Source organism: Cajanus cajan, chromosome 5 (genome assembly GCF_000230855.2).
Source record: "Cajanus cajan strain Asha chromosome 5, NIPB_CcT2T_4, whole genome shotgun sequence".
NCBI lineage: Eukaryota > Viridiplantae > Streptophyta > Magnoliopsida > Fabales > Fabaceae > Cajanus > Cajanus cajan.
The window spans coordinates 70,424,891-70,444,340 of record NC_138521.1 but is presented as its reverse complement, the minus strand read 5'-3'; the positions used below and the strand labels follow the sequence as shown (position 1 = coordinate 70,444,340).

Below are 19,450 nucleotides of genomic sequence, written 5' to 3'. Positions count from 1 at the left end.
CTGCATTATGGCAGAATAGAATGCTGCTCTTCTCGTCTGTCAAGCAGGTTGTTTCGAGTGATTTATGTTTTCTTAGTTCATTGTTTTCTTAAAGAATAAGCTGATACATAAAAGTAGCTCTATGTCTGTTGAGATAAAACATATACTCTTAATAAAACAGGTATGGTATTTTCTGGCTAGCAGGAGATGACGGTTTCAGTGTGGTTTGCTTGATGTGTTTTCTTCACTGAATTCAGAGTTGTTTCTGTTTTGGCAACAGTCCCATTGATTCTCAAATTCCTATATCCACGTCAAATGCGTTATTTGACAGTTTTTATGCATCTTTCATTTTGAATTATAAAATATATGGTCGTAAATAATGCATTGTTGTGAACGATGAATTACTTTGTTATATCAACTTTGATGCACGCTTTTAAAAGTTCCTCATTAATGGTGAAAAAGAGTTTTAGACCAGTCTCGTTTGAGCCTTTGTTTTGAACTTCCCCTACAATTTTATAAACTGGGATTAAGACTGGTTTGTATGTGTAAAATTGGGATTCAGCATTGAATGATTTCACCTTTTACTGATTCTGCTTTCTTTTACACATGCATCATTGCGACTGGTTCAAAAAGGGACTTATATGGCTTTGGTTTATGGTAAAAGCAAAAATGATTCCTCGTATTTTTCTTTTTTTATATTATTTGGTTGAGACGAAATAGTTTAAATTTATCCACTAAAAATTGTGTTGCAAACCTGTTTTAAAATTAAAATTTAAGAATTAGGAAATGGATCTTCACTCTTCATAAAATAGAATGATATGCCCATTGAAGTGTTTGCTCGAATGAGCAAAAGGGAAATGAAAAACTCCGGATGAAGTGTTCAAGCGTTAATAGAAAGAAACACGATAAACTTCCGTGTCCATACTTTAAGGGTCAATTAGGTTCATCCACTGCTTTATTGGCTTATTTGTAAGTTCCTATAGTTTTTTTCTTTAATGTTTTAATTAAGTTTTTATAGTTAAAAATTAATATCACCTTAAAAAGATTGTTATAGTTTATAATTTTTGTAATTAAATTTTTTACTCACTACGATTGGTACAATTTTGTTAGTTTATGCTGACCCGATAGACATGAAAATTACTTTTTAATACGGCAACTAATCACTCTTTTATTTTCATTTGTTTTAAATGTTTCTAATTTAATTTTTAATCTTGATACGTTAATTACACCGAAAACTTAAGATTCATTTTATGTTTAAATTTAAACTGTACTTTAGTTATACTATGGTACAAAAGAAAAACTATATTTTAGTATTTAAATTCTTTAGTATTTTTTCAATGTACATTTATTCATAAAAATTAAGAAAAAATGAAAAAAAACATAACTTTTTATTTGCATAATTTAATATTTTAGTTTGTACAATGCACGAAATGAATATCTATTTTATATAATTAAAAATTTAATAAATAAATATTTTAAAATATATTAAGTATATATAAGTTTACAATCTTCGATACTACGAAAAAGTAAGTCTAGCTAAGTGTCATGACCATAACGAGAAATAATTATTTTGTTATTAAGCGTAAGTTGGTTCGTGCTAAGTGTAAGAACCTATAAAGAGAAACAATTGTTAAGTGTAAGTGTTATGCACCCAGTCGTGCTTATTGTGAAGCATGCTGAATTTTATACACAGTCATGCACTCGATTAAAGTTTGAATTAAATTTTGTAGTCTTCATAAAAGTTATAGTCTTAGATGGTAGCTTTCAAATGTCATAGGAATCACCTAAAAATGAGGTCTAAGATTCAAGTTATGATCAAATTAGCGAGCGGAGGTGAAAATTTCAAATTTAGACTAAAACGCTGTAGTTTTGTAATTTTTTTAAATAGTAGATGACAAAATAAACTTTTGAGGTCAACATATAAGTTGTATATAAATGTATATAACCCTATATAACATGTTTGGACCACATGAGGTCATAAAATAATAAGTTATGAAAATATAGTTTATGAGTGGTAGTTGGGACCCTTTACCCTTTAAGTGTGATCTTATTGATGACTTTATCCTTTAAGTGTTTGACTTTAATTGAGGTATTTTAGTAGTGAGTGTTAGGATCATGATTCGTAATATTAATAGAGATACAATAATGAATAAGTGATGAGTTGAGTGAATAGTTTACGATTTGACCTTAAATATCAAGACTTGCTAATTGGTATATGTGATGGTAACGTGTTGTGCATGTGTGTGTGATAATAATGTGATGTGCTACGTGTGGGTCATGTGATGGTCATACGATGTAAAAGTTTGGCCGAGATTGTTCAACTGATTGTGTTTGCTACGTTGTTTACACTGAATGTGTGATACAATTAATGAAGCATGTTTTGATGAATGTGTTGAATATGGAATTGCATGGGTATTGTATGACATGCATCATGTGCATCAATTGGTTTTTGAATGGGTAGGATGCAAAATATGTAGCAAGGTAATATCTTCCTTGTGTAAAAGCTTATCGATTCATGACCTTTGAGATAACTAGGTTTGAGAGTCCCAATTTTGTCCATTGTGTGCATGGAACATAACTTGTGCAACATTGTTATCCCTACACTCTCTAGTGTATATCCTCATAGTATATAGTGTTGTAATGACTTGACTTAACATGGTCTCTTAGACTACACTTATTTGGCCTTCGAGCAACCCTTAACAGTTGACAATCATTTTACTAACACCACATGCATATAGATTAGGATTGTCATCGTCCATTGCATTCTCATAAACATAACAATTGTATCTTGGTTGGTTATAAATTGTTAATATGATATGTGTTGAAATGCGCATTATTTAAAGTTGTATATTGATACCTATTGATCTTACATGTAAATATATATTTTTTTGCCTATTTTGTGTATGATTACCTGACCATAGCTTACATCAGTAGTCGAAGTGAGATATCTCCACCCTCCTTTTCTTTTGATGTCTTTTGGTGTATGTTTGCAAGTGAGGTTCGTCATGAGGATGATGAGGTTGGAAACAAGGTTTATACCTTATATTAGGAGTGCTCTAACAGGACATGACATAAGGGTAGTAACTAGGGAATTATGTTTTTAATTGATTGTTTAAGTTAGAACTTGTTTCTATTAGTTGGATTGCTAATAGATTTTGATTCTTAACATTGTAATTTACTTTGTGAATACAATTTTTCTTATTGTTTAGTTTTATTTGTAATGTGATGCTTCCACCCATGTGAATGTAGTTTATCTAGCATAACAATTTGGAAATCTTTTATTTATTTATTTATTGAATTATGTGTTATGATAATATGTGGGATAAAGGGTGTAGCACGTGTTACACACACACACATATATATTGGTTTTGAAAACATTTATATGACTTTTCAAGTCTTATAACTTTATTTATTATGTCCATTGCTTTTATTAAAATTTGAATTCAATTCATTTATGATGTGAATTCTTCACCTTACGTTTGAAGAAAAAACACATGTTTTTCTCCATTCCTCAAGTTCGTTTTATTTGTATTGATTAATGTCATCAAAGGATAAAATGAGTCACATTTAGTGCTATTAGAGCAAGTTGACTCTTCTGACCAATATGTTATATATTTTTCATGTTTCCATATATGTACTATTTGAATTGTTTTGATGTTGTTTGCTTCACCTTTTTTTTATCTCCCACTTTGTTTATTTCTCTATGACTTCATTGGCTTGTGAAAGTAAATGATTGGTAGGAACAATCTTGCAATTATTGATACTCTATAGGTCATAACTTGGGTTATGGGGAATTAGAATGTTGGAGGTGTTGGTAATGTTGCTGGGTACATTGGGTTGGATAATTTTCAAAGGAATATCCACATACTTTCAAAGGAGGCTTCAACTCGTACAAAGCTCATAATTGATTAAAGGAAACCAAGAAGATTTTTGTGTGCAATGACATGCTTAATTAGACTAAAGTCAAGTTTCGGTACCTTCATGTTTGTTAAGAAGGCTAAATATTGGTGGAAGAATACCCGTTATCTCCTGGAGACTAAACAAGTAGTGATTTATTGAAAGGTCTTTCAAAGAGAATTTTTTAGAGAAGTACTTTCATGAGGATATCACAACAATAAAGAATGGTTATTTGAACTCAAGCAAAAGAATATGATCATGCCAAAGTATGTTGTCAAGTTTGAGGAGTTGTCAAAGTTTTTATTATTATTTATTTGATTATATATATATATATATATATATATTATTTATACATTACAACGCGAAAGTGAAAGGATGCAATGCATTAGGTGTGTAAGTTCATCAATGGAATGAGATTAGAGATCAAACAAGTTTTGAATTATCAAGAGATTCACCCATTTCTCTATTGGTTAATATTACAATATCTCTGACAATAATGACAAAACGAGAACTACATATTATAAAATTGTGAAATCTATTAAAGAAAAAAGTATGTGCATTATAACCATAAAAAGCCTTACTCTGATTTGCTGAACAACATAATAACCATTCTAGTAGAAGTTAGAAACTAATTGTTAGTTTACTAGTTAGTAATGAAAGTGAATGATCTTCTATTTAACTGGAATACTTCAAGTGTAACCATCTTGACTAGAGAAGATTATAAAGATAGAGATTGATGTAGAATGCATCTTTATTAAAAATTGAATTCAATTTATTTGAGATGAAAATCTTTTAGTTTATGATTGAATTTTAATTTTTTTTTTGTTGTGTTTTTTCTTTATTATCTATTTTCTTTTTACATATTAATCAATGTTATGAGAGTATAAAGTGTGTTGCTTTTAATATAGCTATTTTAATATATATATATATATATATTAATTATTGTTTTGTGTAGTTTTTGAAATTTTATTTTGGGGTGGGGGAGTAAATTGGAGGGCGTTATTTAAAAAGTAGAGAAGGAAAGAAGAGAAGAAGAAAAAAAATAATGGTACTATTATTTTAAAGTTTCGCGGTTATACCCCCGAATTCATTTGTTTTTGTTTACGCCAACAACAACGCCATCACAAGTCGAAGTTGTTCATCATCCTTTTCTCTCAGCATTTCTACATCGACCACTTCACTGCCACTAGATCCCTCTCTCGCAGCTTCCATTCGCAATCCAGATTCTCCTTGATCGGTGAGCTTCCTCTTCCTTCTCTCTCAGATTCTCTTCACTTCTTTTTAAACTCCCTTTCACTGATTTTCTCTTTCCAAATGTCGAGGGCTTTTCTTCTTTCTCAGATTCCCAATTTCAATCGCGCCTCGCTAGATCAAAGGGGAATTTTCGCCCAATATTCCGTTTCCGCGTTTGCTTTCCACTTTCTAAACTCTAATGCGGGGTTAGGGATAATTTAACTGAATCACCTCCTTTCTGGTTGTGGATTTTGAATTTCTTCTCCTTCTTCTCGCATGCCTTTGCTAGGTTTTCCTTTTCTGTTTCTTTTCTCTCTCAGCTCAGAAACTGCAGTGTGGAGCTGTGATTTTACTTTTTTTTTTTTTTTCGCTTTTCACTGAAGCTTCTCCTTTTCGTCTCTCTTATCGCTGAATTGAAATTCAAGTTTCGATATGGATTTTCTGATAGTTGTTGTTGTGTCTGCATGTTTGTGTGTTTCTGGATTTTAATTGGCGAAAGATTGCGAATCAAGTTTATGCAGGTGATTTGAAACGAGGAATGGTTGAGATTGGAGAGTTTGGGATGCTCTCATTTCTATGTGTTTCAGTATTCTGTCAACTGTTTTTTCAAATGGACTTAGAAAATCTCTGTATAAACGTAGTTCGGCTCAATAGGGGCTAACGCCTGTTGTCCTTTGTTGGTTATCATTGTGCATGCACTCTCTACAAAGAGCATGAGCAGTTGGACCTCCTTAACTAGCTTGTCTGGTTTCTAATAAGAGGACGAGATTATCTTGTTATTTTTTTTTTCTCTTTAATATATTATTTCGAATATTATTTTTATTCAATCTTTATATTCTTTCCAGTTTTAGAGTATTTCCATATTCATTTTGCTCTATGTGAGTATGTTTATTGACCAAAGTAAGAGTTTCTGCTAACAACATATCGTTGCTTTATTTAGTGTCAAGGTTTTATTTTCAAGCTTTCTTTCTCTAAATGAGTATTAAGATACGACTCTAATTTCTGTTCGATTTGTTTGTAGGTTGCCTAGTACACTCTGCTACCACCTGATCTAGTAATAGTACGGACAAATACTTTGCAGTTAAAGTGATTCTTATGTTAGCATTAATAGCTTGAATCGTGATGTTTTGACGTATGGTGCACTATAATTGTAGTTGTAAAACCTGCATTATATATGCATTCATAACAGATTTTTTTTAAAATTTTTTTTGAATACCCACTACTACCTCATTGTAAAATATGCTATATTCTTCAATCTTCATTAGAAGACTTCAGGCTATTTACTTTTGATTTACAGGATGCCATTTCAATTTGTGAACCTCTTATTCCTTGTCAACATTATTTATAGAGGGAAAAAAGGTGCTATTTCAGTTTGAATAGCTTTAGGTTCTCAAGTAAGGAAACTTCTTTTCTATGACCTCTCTCTTTTCTCTCTCTCATGGTGGGATACAATTATTATTTTTTTGCTGCCAAACTGTTCAGGTGTATTTACCTAACTATATGTATTTTTTTGAACATTTTGTTTTTCTCACTCCTCTGCCTTTCTGGTAATTTTCAGACAATTAAGGAAATCAGTTATGGCTCCTTCTAGGAAATCTAGAAGTGTAAATAAGAGGTTTTCTAATGTTCGTGAGGCTGCATCTAGTAAAGACAAAAATTCAGAGAATGCAAGCAAAAATAGGCTGAAGGCAAGTCCTGGTATTCAGAAGGTAAATTTTTTTCTTTATTTCTTTGAAAAGAAATTCTTTTCTTAAAAACGCACCTAGTTAAAATAAAGGAAAAAATTTCCCCTTTTCTCTTTTTTCTTTTTGCCTGCCTGAGTGCTATAGTCAATAAGTCATTATAAAATATTTTGTCAATGTAAGGTGTTAAAAAAATTTGGTTAAATTGGTCTGGCATAATAAATTCTATCTCTTAACTTATAATTATTTTTCAAATTTCAATGATATGCAGAAGAGAAAATTGGCTGACATGTTAGGGCCACAATGGAATAAGGAGGAACTCGAGCATTTCTATGATGCTTACCGTAAATATGGGAAAGATTGGAAGAAGGTTAGTTGTAGTTTTTAGTTATTAGGTGCTTCTTATTGAATAAAGGTTAAGGATCAACTCTCACAACAAGCTTTTTGTCTAATAAATGGGCTACGAATTTAGTAAATACTGCTTAAAATTCCACAGCAAGTTGCAGGATCAAGGTTTTGTCTTATTTTTTGAATCTACCTTGTATGTCGCACTGCAATTTCTCAGTGCAATGTTATTACTAAACACATCCTTTTCAGTGACATTTTGACCTATGTTTACAGGTTGCTCTTGCAGTACGTAATAGATCTGTGGAAATGGTGGAGGCCCTGTACACTATGAACAAGGTAAATGCAGTAAGCTTCAATATCCTGATTAATTTACTGATATTTCTGAAATGCATACACCATGTATTCACTATTTACAATTAAAAAGAGTCTAAAACACATAAATCTCAATAGTGCTGATTTTAGTTAGTGTAGTATATTGTTTATAATGCATGCTAATCTTTGGATTTATTTTTAGGCATATTTATCTCTTCCAGAGGGTACTGCTTCTGTTGTTGGATTGATAGCAATGATGACAGATCATTATAGTGTCCTGGTAAGAATGAATTTAAACTTTTATCAAGTTTTACAGTACATTTACGATGGTCTTCTTGATTTTGTAACATTCTTGTGGCTGCTCTTTGGTAGCTGTGATATTAAAGATTCCCCCTCCTCATTATAAATCTTTTTCATATAGGTTTCCCAACTAAGTTTTCTGACCAATAGACTAAGGGTTTGGTTACTTTTATAATGCTTTTGATTTCAAAAGGAATTTATTTTATTGTCTATTGTGGCAGAGGTGAGGTGTTGAATTTAGAGGGTGAGAAAGAGAAATAGAAAGGGAGAGAGAGATAAGGTGGAATTGCTCTAGTGAAATGGATTGGTTGCATGGTACTTAAGCAGAACATCTCTTTATATATAGATTCTTAATACAAAATGGGGAGTATATACTAGGCAGAGAGTAAATGGGTGCTACTTCGTAAATACTAATTCCTATGAAAACTGAAATGCATTTAACATGCAATGCATGGATTTATTTAACATATAATACATGAACTGCTTGTTATTCTTACTAGAGTAGTATTTAGCTTTTATCTATCTAAAGCTGTTTTTACGAGGTATTTATATATTGATCTGGAATCTTTGCCTTCATACCCCCCTGGCAGCAAATAAATCAATGAAAGAAAGATATATTTCCTGCAATTGTTATGGATTAGCATTGGTTATATTATATATTTTGTATAAATTGCAATAGGTAACATGGCCAATTTTTTTACAACTATTCATTAGCAAATAAAATATGAATAATTTTAATTGGCAGGGAGGAAGTGACAGTGGTAAAGAAAGCACTGATGATGCAGAAATATCTAAAAGGTCTCAAAAGCGTTTGCGGGGAAAGCATCCAAGTGACAATAAAGCATTAGATGGGCACTTTTCAGATAATTCTCAGTCACATTCTGTTGCATCAGGTGATGGTTGCCTGTCATTGTTGAAGAATAGACATTCTGGTGGGTTAATATGTCAAAATACATGCGACATTACTTTGTTTCAATTTTATTATGTGCCTCTACATTTTCTTTTTGTTTTTCCAACCATTAATTATTACAATAAGACTGATGAAGTTTGGATGATTTTTCCTCTTGCTCTCAGCGTGTCAGGTTGCTAAGCTTTGAAGCTATTATATTTTTGTATATATATGAACTTTAGAAGTGATTGTTTCTCCTGCTTAAATAAAATCAATTAACAATCTAACCTTTCATTGTTTGTGATTTTTGTCAGGAATTAGGTCTCATGCTGTTCGAAAAAGGACTCCCCGTGTCCCTATTTCATATTCTATCGGAAAAGATAATGGAGATCGGTTTTTTTCATCTGCCAGGCCTGGCTCCAAACAAATGGTTGATACTAATGATGTTACTCATAAGATTGCATTAGCATTGGCAGAGGCATCACAAAGAGGTGGATCTTCAAAAATTTCTGGATCACCCGACAAAAAATTTTTGCCCTCACCAGGTCTGAAAAGTGGGAAGAAGGTAATAAGTATTTATATAACAACATCAGTAAACTTTTTCTGTTATTTCTTTAAATTGGATACTTATTCTAGGTAGTTACTATTTTCAGCATCCTAAATCAGAACTTGCTGGAGCCAAGTTTGGCAGTTCTGATTTGGATGATGGTAGTTCTGAGTTGAGTTTAGGAAGCACTGAAGGTAATAATGAAGATTATTCTAGAAAAACAATTCATCGAAGTGGTAGAGAAAATACCGGAAGAGGAAGGAATCAAGAAAAGAAAATAAAACAATACAGGAAGAATGAGCCAGAGGAGAATTTAAACAAGCATTTGAATGACATAAAGGAAGCCTCCAGTGGGACAGATGATGGCAAAACTCTTAGTTTTATCAAATCCAATTTTGACCCAGATTTTGCAGATGCAAAGAATACAAGGTCCTCTTACAAGGGTTCCAGGATGAAAAGTAAAAGGCTACTGTTAGAAAAAGGTATTTGGTAATTGCTTTAATTTCCCTTCCTCTTAAAGTTGGTTGTCCTTTTTATAAATAATGAAAGAAGGACCTCATTCTCCAGAATATGTTGCTGTTCTTCATTTAAATAAAAGGATACATGTTCCATTTAAACATGATGTTTGAATTATTATATGCCTCTTTGGTTTTATGGTTATATCTTATTTTATTTTTGTAACATGTTCTCATCTTCCAATATGTTTTATAACATTTTTTCTTGGAATGGAACTATGGAGCTAAATTTTGTTTTGTCCTTGAAATACTAACATGCATAAGAAGTCCATATTGGCGTAATTCTTTATTGTAAGATTTCAGCATGAAGTGAATTTGTATTACTTGAGCCTTTTTAGTTGTTATCAAAGAATTTCATGATTTTGGTGCAACACAGTCCTGTATTACATGCCTAGTTGGCGATGTTTGAGCTTTAAAAGTAAATCAATTGGAGAAGAAACTTCTGTGTTTATTTCCTTTTTGTTTTCATTATTGAATAGGATTCAATATAGATTTATTGAATTAGATGTTTACATGATACAAACTGTAGCATATTATTACTCTCTTCTAAACTTCAAACCATTATATACTAGTTAGACCTTAAACTCTGTTGGATGAGAATAGTTATACATTCTGTTTGAATTTTGTAATTCATGTTAGTGTGTCTTGTACATTTTCCCCTGACCACTTTCCTAGGCTTCAAGTTTTTCCTGTTATTCCAACTTACAGTACAATTTTTATTAATGCTATTATCCTCCACTCCCTTCTCCCTTTCTTTTCTCTTTGTAGATGAAGGTTCCGCTTTTGATGCTCTGAAAACTTTGGCTGATCTCTCTTTGATGCTGCCAGTCACAAATCCCGACACTGGTAAAGACATATAAGCTTTATTTATAACATATTAATGTTAGAATATTATTTAAATTATTCCTTCTCCCATCTCCCATAGATCAATCTGAATAAACAATAAAAATGCAAGGACTACTATTTAACTTGAATGGTTGTGGTTATATGCACCAACCTGTACTGTTTTCTATGTCTCAGAGTCGTCTGCACAGTTCAAGGAAGGAAACCATGATGTTGTTGATGAATCTAAAATGGAAACACATAATGTATTTCCTAGGATTGAAAGCACTGCTTCAAGTAAATCGGGCAAGGTTTTCTTCAATAATGGAGTTGCTGTTCCTGAATCAGAGGGAACAGACCAGCTTAATGCAGGATTTAGGAAAAGGAAACAAAAATCTTTTAACTTGAAAGTAAGTATTGGTTACTTTCCAGCATTCAACTGCATAGTTTGTGGTTTCTTGTTTAATATTTTCTATCTGATATTTGTTGCAGAATGATGAAACTCATACTGGTTTTCATTTAAGTGGTTCCCAGAAAATCAAGGTGTGCAGTTGTTGATTATTAAAGCCTGAATGATATATAATTTGGCTCTTATTTCTTTTCTAACATGGTCCTTGTTTTGTTCTTTTTTCAATTGGATGCAACTTAAGATGGTACTGTTAATTTTGGATGGAAAATAATGATCTTGCTTGTAATATTTGTGAGGACTTCTGTCTGGAATGTGATAATCATACTTGAAAACATTTGACATGTAAAGGTCAAAATTAAAATTTGATATTATATAAAAGGAGGCAATTTGAAAGTATAGTCAAATATAAGGATCAAATATGTGTTGCACCCAATTTATGGGTGTTATGTGTTGGCTATTTGCATGTGTTACAACATGCAATCCAGTCTAAGTTGATGACAAATTGTTTCCTCACTTCATCCCTGATATTTAGATAAAGTACGATAATGTTCACAACTCATGTCTCATGCATAAGTATTTACCTTTTAATTTTTCTAGCGTGGTGTAACACATGCATGTAATTGTTTTTCCCAACTCATTATATTTTCTCTAAACATTATAACTTCTATACGTGTTGTTGGAGATCCCATATCAACTAGTGATATGATCAATTATGTGTATATAAGTGGAAATTTCCCCTTACAAGTTGATTTTGTAGGATTAAGTTAGACTCAAATCCACTCTCGAAAATAATATCAGAGCTTATCCTAGATCCATTGTTGGCCCACCCTTATTTGGCAATTGCCACACTCCAGGCTGGTAGCTCTGTCTAAGGGAGAGTGTTGAAATGTTGCCCTAATTGTGGTCACCCTTGCCCATTTTAGTTGTGGCCTTTCTTGGGGCTGCCTTAATTGTAGCTTTAAGCGTGGTAATTTAGTCCTACTTCAATTAGAGATATGACTAAAATAGAGCTTATAAGGCTTGGACAGTCCTCATTTTACAAACCGTTTTGTGAGGCTGAATTAGGCCCAAAACCACATTCCTAGAGTGTGGGTTTAGGATTAACTCAATCCTACAAAATTGATTTGTAAGGTGAGGGTTACCCTATCAATTACCGCAATATCGGCTTTATAAGCTCTATTTTAGCCATATATCTAATCAATGTGGGATTAAACTACCACCCTTGAAGCTGCAACTAAGGCAGGCTAGGATGACCACAATTAAGGCGACTTTCCAACATGTACTTGTGGTTTGAGATGTGTAATAAAACTACTAATGAGTCTTTACCTAACAACTTTAGCTTTTAGAAGAGCTGTGTTACAGTACCTGTTAGATATGAGATATAAAACCATTGATAAGCCTTTGCCTACAAAGCTTAAGTTGCTAGGTGAAGGCTTTTTAATAGTTATAATACATCTGTATCTATTATATTTTACATGATTCATTCTATTATAAATGTATTCTAACTGCTTTCCTTTTCTATTTTATATATCACTTCCTAAAAATCTATGATGCCTTGCTTTGCCAAAAAGTACCTCTTACCAATTGCATTTGATGTTATCTTGTATATTACTATTTTTCATGTGGCTACTTAGAACGTCCAAATATTATCTTCAATGTAGGCTACTGATGAGGTGAAGAAACCCATGGTTAAAGGAAAGCGGTCATCTGTTTCTACTGCACATTCAAGACAACTAAAAGTTGTGAAATCCCCAGGAAATCCGTCTTCTAGCACTAATGACAAAGGGCAAGGGGATGATTCATCTTTTTCGCCCATGAAGGTTTCATCAACTAACCAAGTCAGTCCAGTAAACAGAGTAAGGCCAAGAAGAAAGATGGAAAAACCAAAACCAATGGTACAAAAAGATTCGGTTGTGTCTAGAAATATTTTTAGTGGTCAACGTAATAAATCGAATGCTTCTCTCCAAAATCGCTCTTCTAGTCAAAAGGTTAATAATCTGTTATTTGTACTCATTGCAATCAATTGAATTTTTAATCTATAACAGGAAAAGTAATTTTTCTTTTGTTTATTACAGGGAAAGCTTATCAATTGTGTGTCTTCGTATCAAATGCGACGATGGTGCACTTTTGAGTGGTTTTATAGTGCTATTGATTACCCTTGGTTTTCAAAGAGAGAGTTTGTGGAGTACTTAGACCATGTTGGATTGGGTCATGTTCCAAGATTGACTCGTATTGAGTGGGGTGTCATTAGAAGGTATTTAATTCAAAATGCTTATATGTTTACTTCATCCTGTACAATCATTGCTTTCATAATTAAGGGGGCATTTGGAAAGCTTCTACAAATTTGTTGGGGTTTACAAAAATAACATGACTCCTATAAGCTTGTTTTAGCTTGTTTCGATGAACATTTTGGTGAAGCTTATCAAAAAAAGCAGTTTTTAGATTATTTCAACAAACTTCAAGGTTAAATTTATGATGTAAGTTCTCATATTATATTGAGCTTATTGGATAAGTGGTTTCTTTTGCTGTTTACCCAAATGCATCTCCCAAGTCTATTAGAGATATAAAAGCATTCATATGCCTCCGCTGGATGGCTTAAGCTTTTGGGTTAAGCTTGTCACTGAAATGATACTAGAGGCTTTATGAGCTAGTGGTCGTGAGTTTAATCTTTGCAATCCACATTCTTATAACTATTTTGTGCTTTTGGGTTTAGTTGGTCCTGGATAAAGTACTTCATCTATATGCTACTCTTATGCAGTTCTCTTGGCAGACCACGAAGATTTTCCGAGCAATTTTTGATAGAAGAAAAACATAAACTTAATCAATACAGGGAATCTGTTAGATCACATTATGCTGAAATTCTTGCTGGTACCAAGGAAGGACTTCCTACTGATTTGGCCCAGCCTTTAATTGTTGGGCAGCGTGTTATTGCTATTCATCCAAAGACGAGGGAGATTCATGATGGAAGTGTACTAACTGTTGACCATTGTAGGTATAGGGTTCAGTTTGACCAGCCTGAACTTGGGGTTGAATTTGTCATGGTATGTTTTCTTATCTATCATCAAACGATAATGGCAGGAATGGGGAAACTTAGGCATTGGATACCGTGAATGTTAGGAAGTCTCACATTGGATGCCTCAATTCTTGGGGGTACTTATATCTATTAAGCTACTTCACTTAACACCATTGGTTTTAAGATGAAATCTAACAATGAGTAGGTGTTTTTGTTTGTCAAATTAGATGTTTACAACATGCATTTGTAATTTGACAAAATGCGAACACATTTTGGAGGTAGCTATATAAAGTACAATGGTGGTTATAAAGACCAATCTCATTAAAATCCCTATTTTGGACAATATGATCTTGTTGTCACATGGTAAGACAATCTAATGCAATATATACTAAGGGAGTGTTTAGACAAATCATGAAAACAGTGCTTTTCTGATTTCACTTTTTTTTCCAAGCAGCTACTCTTTCTAGCTTTTGAGGAAGACATTAAAACTGTGTTTTCAAAAAACTTTTAATTATTACAAAACTTTTTCAACAATTTTTAATTAAAAAAACACTTCATTCTTAGAAGGGCAGTAATGAATGGATCCTAAATCTTTTTGCTTTAGGATTATTGTAGAATTATTACAAGATCATTTTGGTTGGTAAAATCTAACTATTTGGGCAAAGAAGAGGGGTGATATTGGAGCAAAAATAGTTTTTTTCTAATGACGCTTTTGGCATGGAAGCTGAATTCTCAAATCTCAACTCAAATACCTTGATTGAGAAGAGATTTTGTGCTTTGTCTCCAAAGCTTGCTGTGAGTGCATGTACTAAACCTGTTGATGCTAAAAGTTTGCAGCACATTGGAAGCACAAAGGAGTACTAAAAGACAATAAATACTATGATATAGCATTTATGGAAGGGATCTAGCCAATAAATACCAAGGAGACGAGCCTGTTCTGGAATTTATGGAATTTTCTCAATTGTTTATTAAATTTCTTGGACCCAAAGATGCTCAAACACTTCAAACTTGCCAACATAATGGTGTCAAGCATGTATCCATGTTGACCATTAGTTGGACACCATTAGATTCTCCTCGATGCATTGTATATCTTTTTTTGCTTTTACATTTTGGATTTTTATAGCTACATGGGTGGGGTACCACAATAATTAGATAAATGGTAGTTATTTTAGTGCATCACCAATGACTAGTGCCTGACTTTTGGAGCATTGCTCCCTTGTTTTAATTTAAGATTTGTGTTTTTTTATGTTAATATATTAATTTCATGTGTTTTTCACTATGTGTTGTGTCCATTTTTCGAACAAATTTTGTTTCCTTTGTGCATGTGTTGTGTCATATTTGTCTTTTCCCATGTCATCCATTCTTCCTAGATTGTATCATTCTGCCAAAAAAAAATATTGTTATGTCAACTTAAGTTATTGTATCCTTCTCTTATGCTTTAAAATTTATTGTTGTTTAGCTTTTTCAATATACATTGAAATTTAACAGTATATATTTGTTTATTTGTCATAGATCTTAGAATCATACAATCCTCAATATAATCCTATGATCTGGTGCTGCTATCCCTGAAAAAATTTGTAGTCTTTAAAATAACCTTAAGGATTGTCATAGGTTTTTGAATATCTGCATTGCTCTTCTCATCTTACTTTTCATCCTGTTACCTAATATAGTATGATCGCTTCACAGTTTTCTTTATTAATAGCACAATTGGACACATTTTTGTATTGCAGGATATTGACTGCATGCCTTTTTATCCATTTGAAAATATGCCTACATCTCTTATACAACACAATATTTCTTCTGCTCAAATAAACGAGAACTTGAATGAGCTCAAGCCTAATGGAAAACTGAAACAGAGAAAGGTTGCTGGGCACACAATATTGTCCCCTAGTGAGAACTTGGATACCTTAAAAAATCTTCATATATCCCCCAATATGCACAGAAGCAGTACTTTATCAAAACAGGTACAAATTTATTTCGAGATGGAATTTGATTCTGTTTTATGATTTCATTTTTCAAATCCTTAAAGGTGTAAAATGCACATCAGTTCAGTTATCAGTATTTCCTAATTTGAAGAAGGGTCATTTAATCAGTGGGCTGGCTAGATCATTAGAAACATCATTATATAAAGGCGGCCAAGTTCAGAGAAAGAAAATAATAATACAATAATTTTAAAAAATCATAAAAAGTGCAAGATTATAAAAAAATATAAAAGTTGAAGAAGGCAAAGGCCTTGGTCTCAATGAACAAGGCACTGCCCAAGTTTTAATATTTATCACAAATCACTTACCAAAGGATCATTTTCTTCTTTCTCTTATTCTCTCTGAATTGTTTTTAAAAAGATATTTTCTAACATTTAGGACTTGGTTTTGTGGCTTATGATATTCTTGCTCATACATCCGGATTCTATATTCCCACAATACAAACTTATAGAAATTAAAGTACAAGTGTCTGTCAATCAGTGAGACAAGAAAACAATTGCCGTAAAAAGAATAGGGATATTGCTTTATCATAATTTGAGTGTATATTCCCACAATACAAACTTATAGAAATTAATGTACGAGTATTCTGAGCTGAAGGAAGAATTGATACATCTGAAGTCTTTTGGATGGAAGCTTGGAAGCATTATTGAGTGCAATAATGATTCTGGAGAGAAGGGTCCTGCTTCATTTCTGTAAATGGCAATAGATGGTTGTATTGTATCTATCTTAATTTCTAATAAGCCAAATTAGCTCTGAATATTTGGAGGTGATACAATTCAGACACTGTCAAAGTCTACCTCCTTGCTTAATGTTAGGAAGCCAGAAACATATTCGGAGTTCTCACAGGGACTGGTGAGAAAAACAGTAAAGGGAAAGGGAAAGAATACTTTTGTGATGTTTTATTGAATTAGAGACTTAAGAGAAAATTCTCCATCGGTCCATCCAGGAGTTTGTATTTCATAATAGAGTTAATGCTCAGTTCCCAACTGCTAAAAAGTTAAATTCTTCTATTTGTCTAAGTTGTATCAAGTCAACTCCAAAGTTATATCATTATCTTTATTTTTTCGTTTTATTTGATTGGCTTTTCATAATGGTAATATTTCTTCATGTTGTTTGCTTTTGATGGATAAACTCATACTACTTTTATCCTGAAGGGTCCGTGAATAGTTTTGTCTTATTTCCCCTCCTAAAATTCGTAGGGTTTTTCTTCAAGCTCCAAATCGCAACTGAAAGTTGTTTGCAGTGAGATTGGTAACGCCCAACTAGCATCAAGTTCTCAACCTTCCCTTCTTGAACATGTCCATTCAAAAGAAGCTGACATATTAGCTATTTCAGAGTTGAATCGTGCTCTGGACAAAAAGGTGTTGCCCTAATCTCATTCTTTTCCCCATTGTCCTTGTTACAATTAAAGAATGTCTTAAAATATCCTTTTTTCTAAAACGAGTTTATTTCGAACTTTCAGGAACTTGTATTGTCTGAACTGAAGCACATGAACGATGGGGTATCAGAGAGCCAGAAATATGGAGACAGCTCGGTGAAGGATTCAGAACCTTTTAGGAGAAATTATGCTTCAGTACTAAAGCAATTAACTGAAGCCAATGAACAGGTATGGATTCATTGACCACTTGGCAAATTTAATCCCTTATCTATCTTTACACCTCATTCCAGTAATTTACAATTGCACGAGTTTACTGCACTTCTGCAGGTCTCTTCTGCTTTGTTTTGCTTGAGACAACGCAACACATATCAAGGAAGCTCCTCTGTTTTGTCGTTAAAGCCCATGGTTAATTTTGATGATCCTAGTGGTCAGGCCAGCTCTTCCAATTGTTCAGTTTGCCACAATCAAGAACCTGTATCTCAAAGTCATATAACTGAAATTGTTGAGAGTTCAAGAAGAAAAGCACGAACAATGGTTGTTCAAGCCACACAGGTACAGAAAGACAGCTAATTTTATTTAATTTGTAAATGCAACATGCAGAGTAAATCTTATGTTACAAAATTAAAGAACACAAAGCACTTAATACTCTTTTTTCTTTTTTTCATTTTTATAATTAACATGAACTGCATACACTGCATAGGATAGTCACGGTAAGGTCAACATCTCCTTTTAGGGATGACTTCATTTGAATGGCTAAACATATATAACAAGAATTCAGGGTAAATTTTGAGCAAAAATATTCATGAAAATCTTCCTGCTGACTCAGATCTGTATAAATGTTCCACTTTTATAATAGGATTTTCTTCATGTCTTAATGAGCCTCAACTAAATGATAGTAACACAACATTTCCTCGGGATATCATTTTCAATTTTCTGTCTGACATTAATCTAGTGATGAACTTTGACTAAAATTTCTCATAAAAACCATTGCAGGCAATGTCAAATTTAAGAAAGACAGAAAGTAAGGTTGAAAGAATTGAGGATGCAATAAGTTTTATCAATAGTCAACTTTCGGTGGAAGACCCTACTGCTTCAGCCACAATATTTCTGCCTGCAGACTCTTTTACTCTGGCTTCTCAGGATCAATTGACTGCTAGTGTATTAAATCCATTGGCAAGTTGTCATGTACAAGATGCTGAACTTAACAGTTCATCTGACCAAAATGAAATGAAAATTCCCTCAGAACTTATATCTCATTGCCTAGCTACATTGTTCATGATTCAGGTAAATCACATCACCCTGAATTTGATTTTTACTGGAAATCACATTAAAAGTTATTAGATACAGGTTAATCAAATATTACAAAATTCATAATTCAGTCAGTTGTCCTATTCAAGATTCCTTACCTGTACATCCTAATCTATATTTTGATAATACAAAATGCAGAAGTGTACGGAACGACAATTTCCCCCAGCTGATGTTGCTCAGGTACTAGATTCCGCTGTCACCAGTTTGCAGCCATTATGTTCAAAGAATCTTCCAATATATGGTGAGATACAGAAATGCATGGGTATTATAAGAAATCAGATATTGGCACTTATACCTACATAGATTGGACTCGTTCCTTCTTTGTTGTTTGTAAATCTGTAATACTCGGGTATTTGGCTGGTTCAACTCTAGCTGAGGTGATCTCTATGGAGGCTCGTAAGAGATGCCTACCTCCATTGGGACCCAGATATTTGATATTCATATTTTAAAAGGGGGAGAAACTATTTATAGACTGTTCATACAATTGTAGCCGAAAGAAAAGAGAAGATTATATATCTTTTCTCTTTTCAGATGTACATATTTTTAAAGATCAAATCATAGTTAGGGACTAGCATGTCCTATTCAGCACCATTAATGTGTATGATGTCATCATGTTAAATGCCATAAGCTTTGTGTATGCTATTGTCAAATTGAACAGGCTGATTAATGTATATTCCCGGAACTGTAATTGTAATCTTTATTTTCTTTCACCGTTTTGATACCTTCCTTCCCCTCCCAGAATTCAGGTTGATAAGAATTTGAGTGTTACTACAAAATAAGATTCAGAACTCGGTAGGTGTCATTTTTAACCCTTATGCTTGGATGGGATTAAAATC

The 19,450-nt window shown here is 32.9% G+C and overlaps 1 protein-coding gene across 5 annotated transcripts; it reads left to right on the top strand.

The window, feature by feature from the left end:
• The first annotated feature begins 4,959 nt into the window (after window positions 1–4,959).
• ALY3 (DNA binding protein) lies at window positions 4,960–19,324 on the top strand. 5 transcript variants are annotated; one of them, XM_020372215.3, is made up of 23 exons: window positions 4,965–5,113; window positions 5,218–5,315; window positions 6,131–6,169; window positions 6,407–6,503; window positions 6,668–6,818; window positions 7,063–7,161; window positions 7,413–7,475; window positions 7,654–7,731; window positions 8,497–8,683; window positions 8,955–9,205; window positions 9,294–9,669; window positions 10,471–10,548; window positions 10,723–10,934; window positions 11,017–11,067; window positions 12,595–12,921; window positions 13,009–13,187; window positions 13,692–13,974; window positions 15,677–15,910; window positions 17,128–17,289; window positions 17,391–17,534; window positions 17,634–17,858; window positions 18,300–18,590; window positions 18,753–19,324. In XM_020372215.3, exons 5-23 carry the CDS (start codon window positions 6,687–6,689, stop codon window positions 18,915–18,917), a joined length of 3,537 nt encoding a protein of 1,178 aa, XP_020227804.2. In that variant the 5' UTR covers window positions 4,965–5,113; window positions 5,218–5,315; window positions 6,131–6,169; window positions 6,407–6,503; window positions 6,668–6,686; the 3' UTR covers window positions 18,918–19,324. The 5 variants fall into 5 exon arrangements, with proteins under 5 accessions (XP_020227803.2, XP_020227807.2, XP_020227805.2 ...); XM_020372214.3 differs by lacking the exon at window positions 5,218–5,315 and having other exon boundaries at window positions 4,960–5,113; XM_020372218.3 differs by lacking the exons at window positions 5,218–5,315; window positions 6,407–6,503 and having other exon boundaries at window positions 4,960–5,113.
• The last annotated feature ends 126 nt before the right edge of the window (window positions 19,325–19,450 follow it).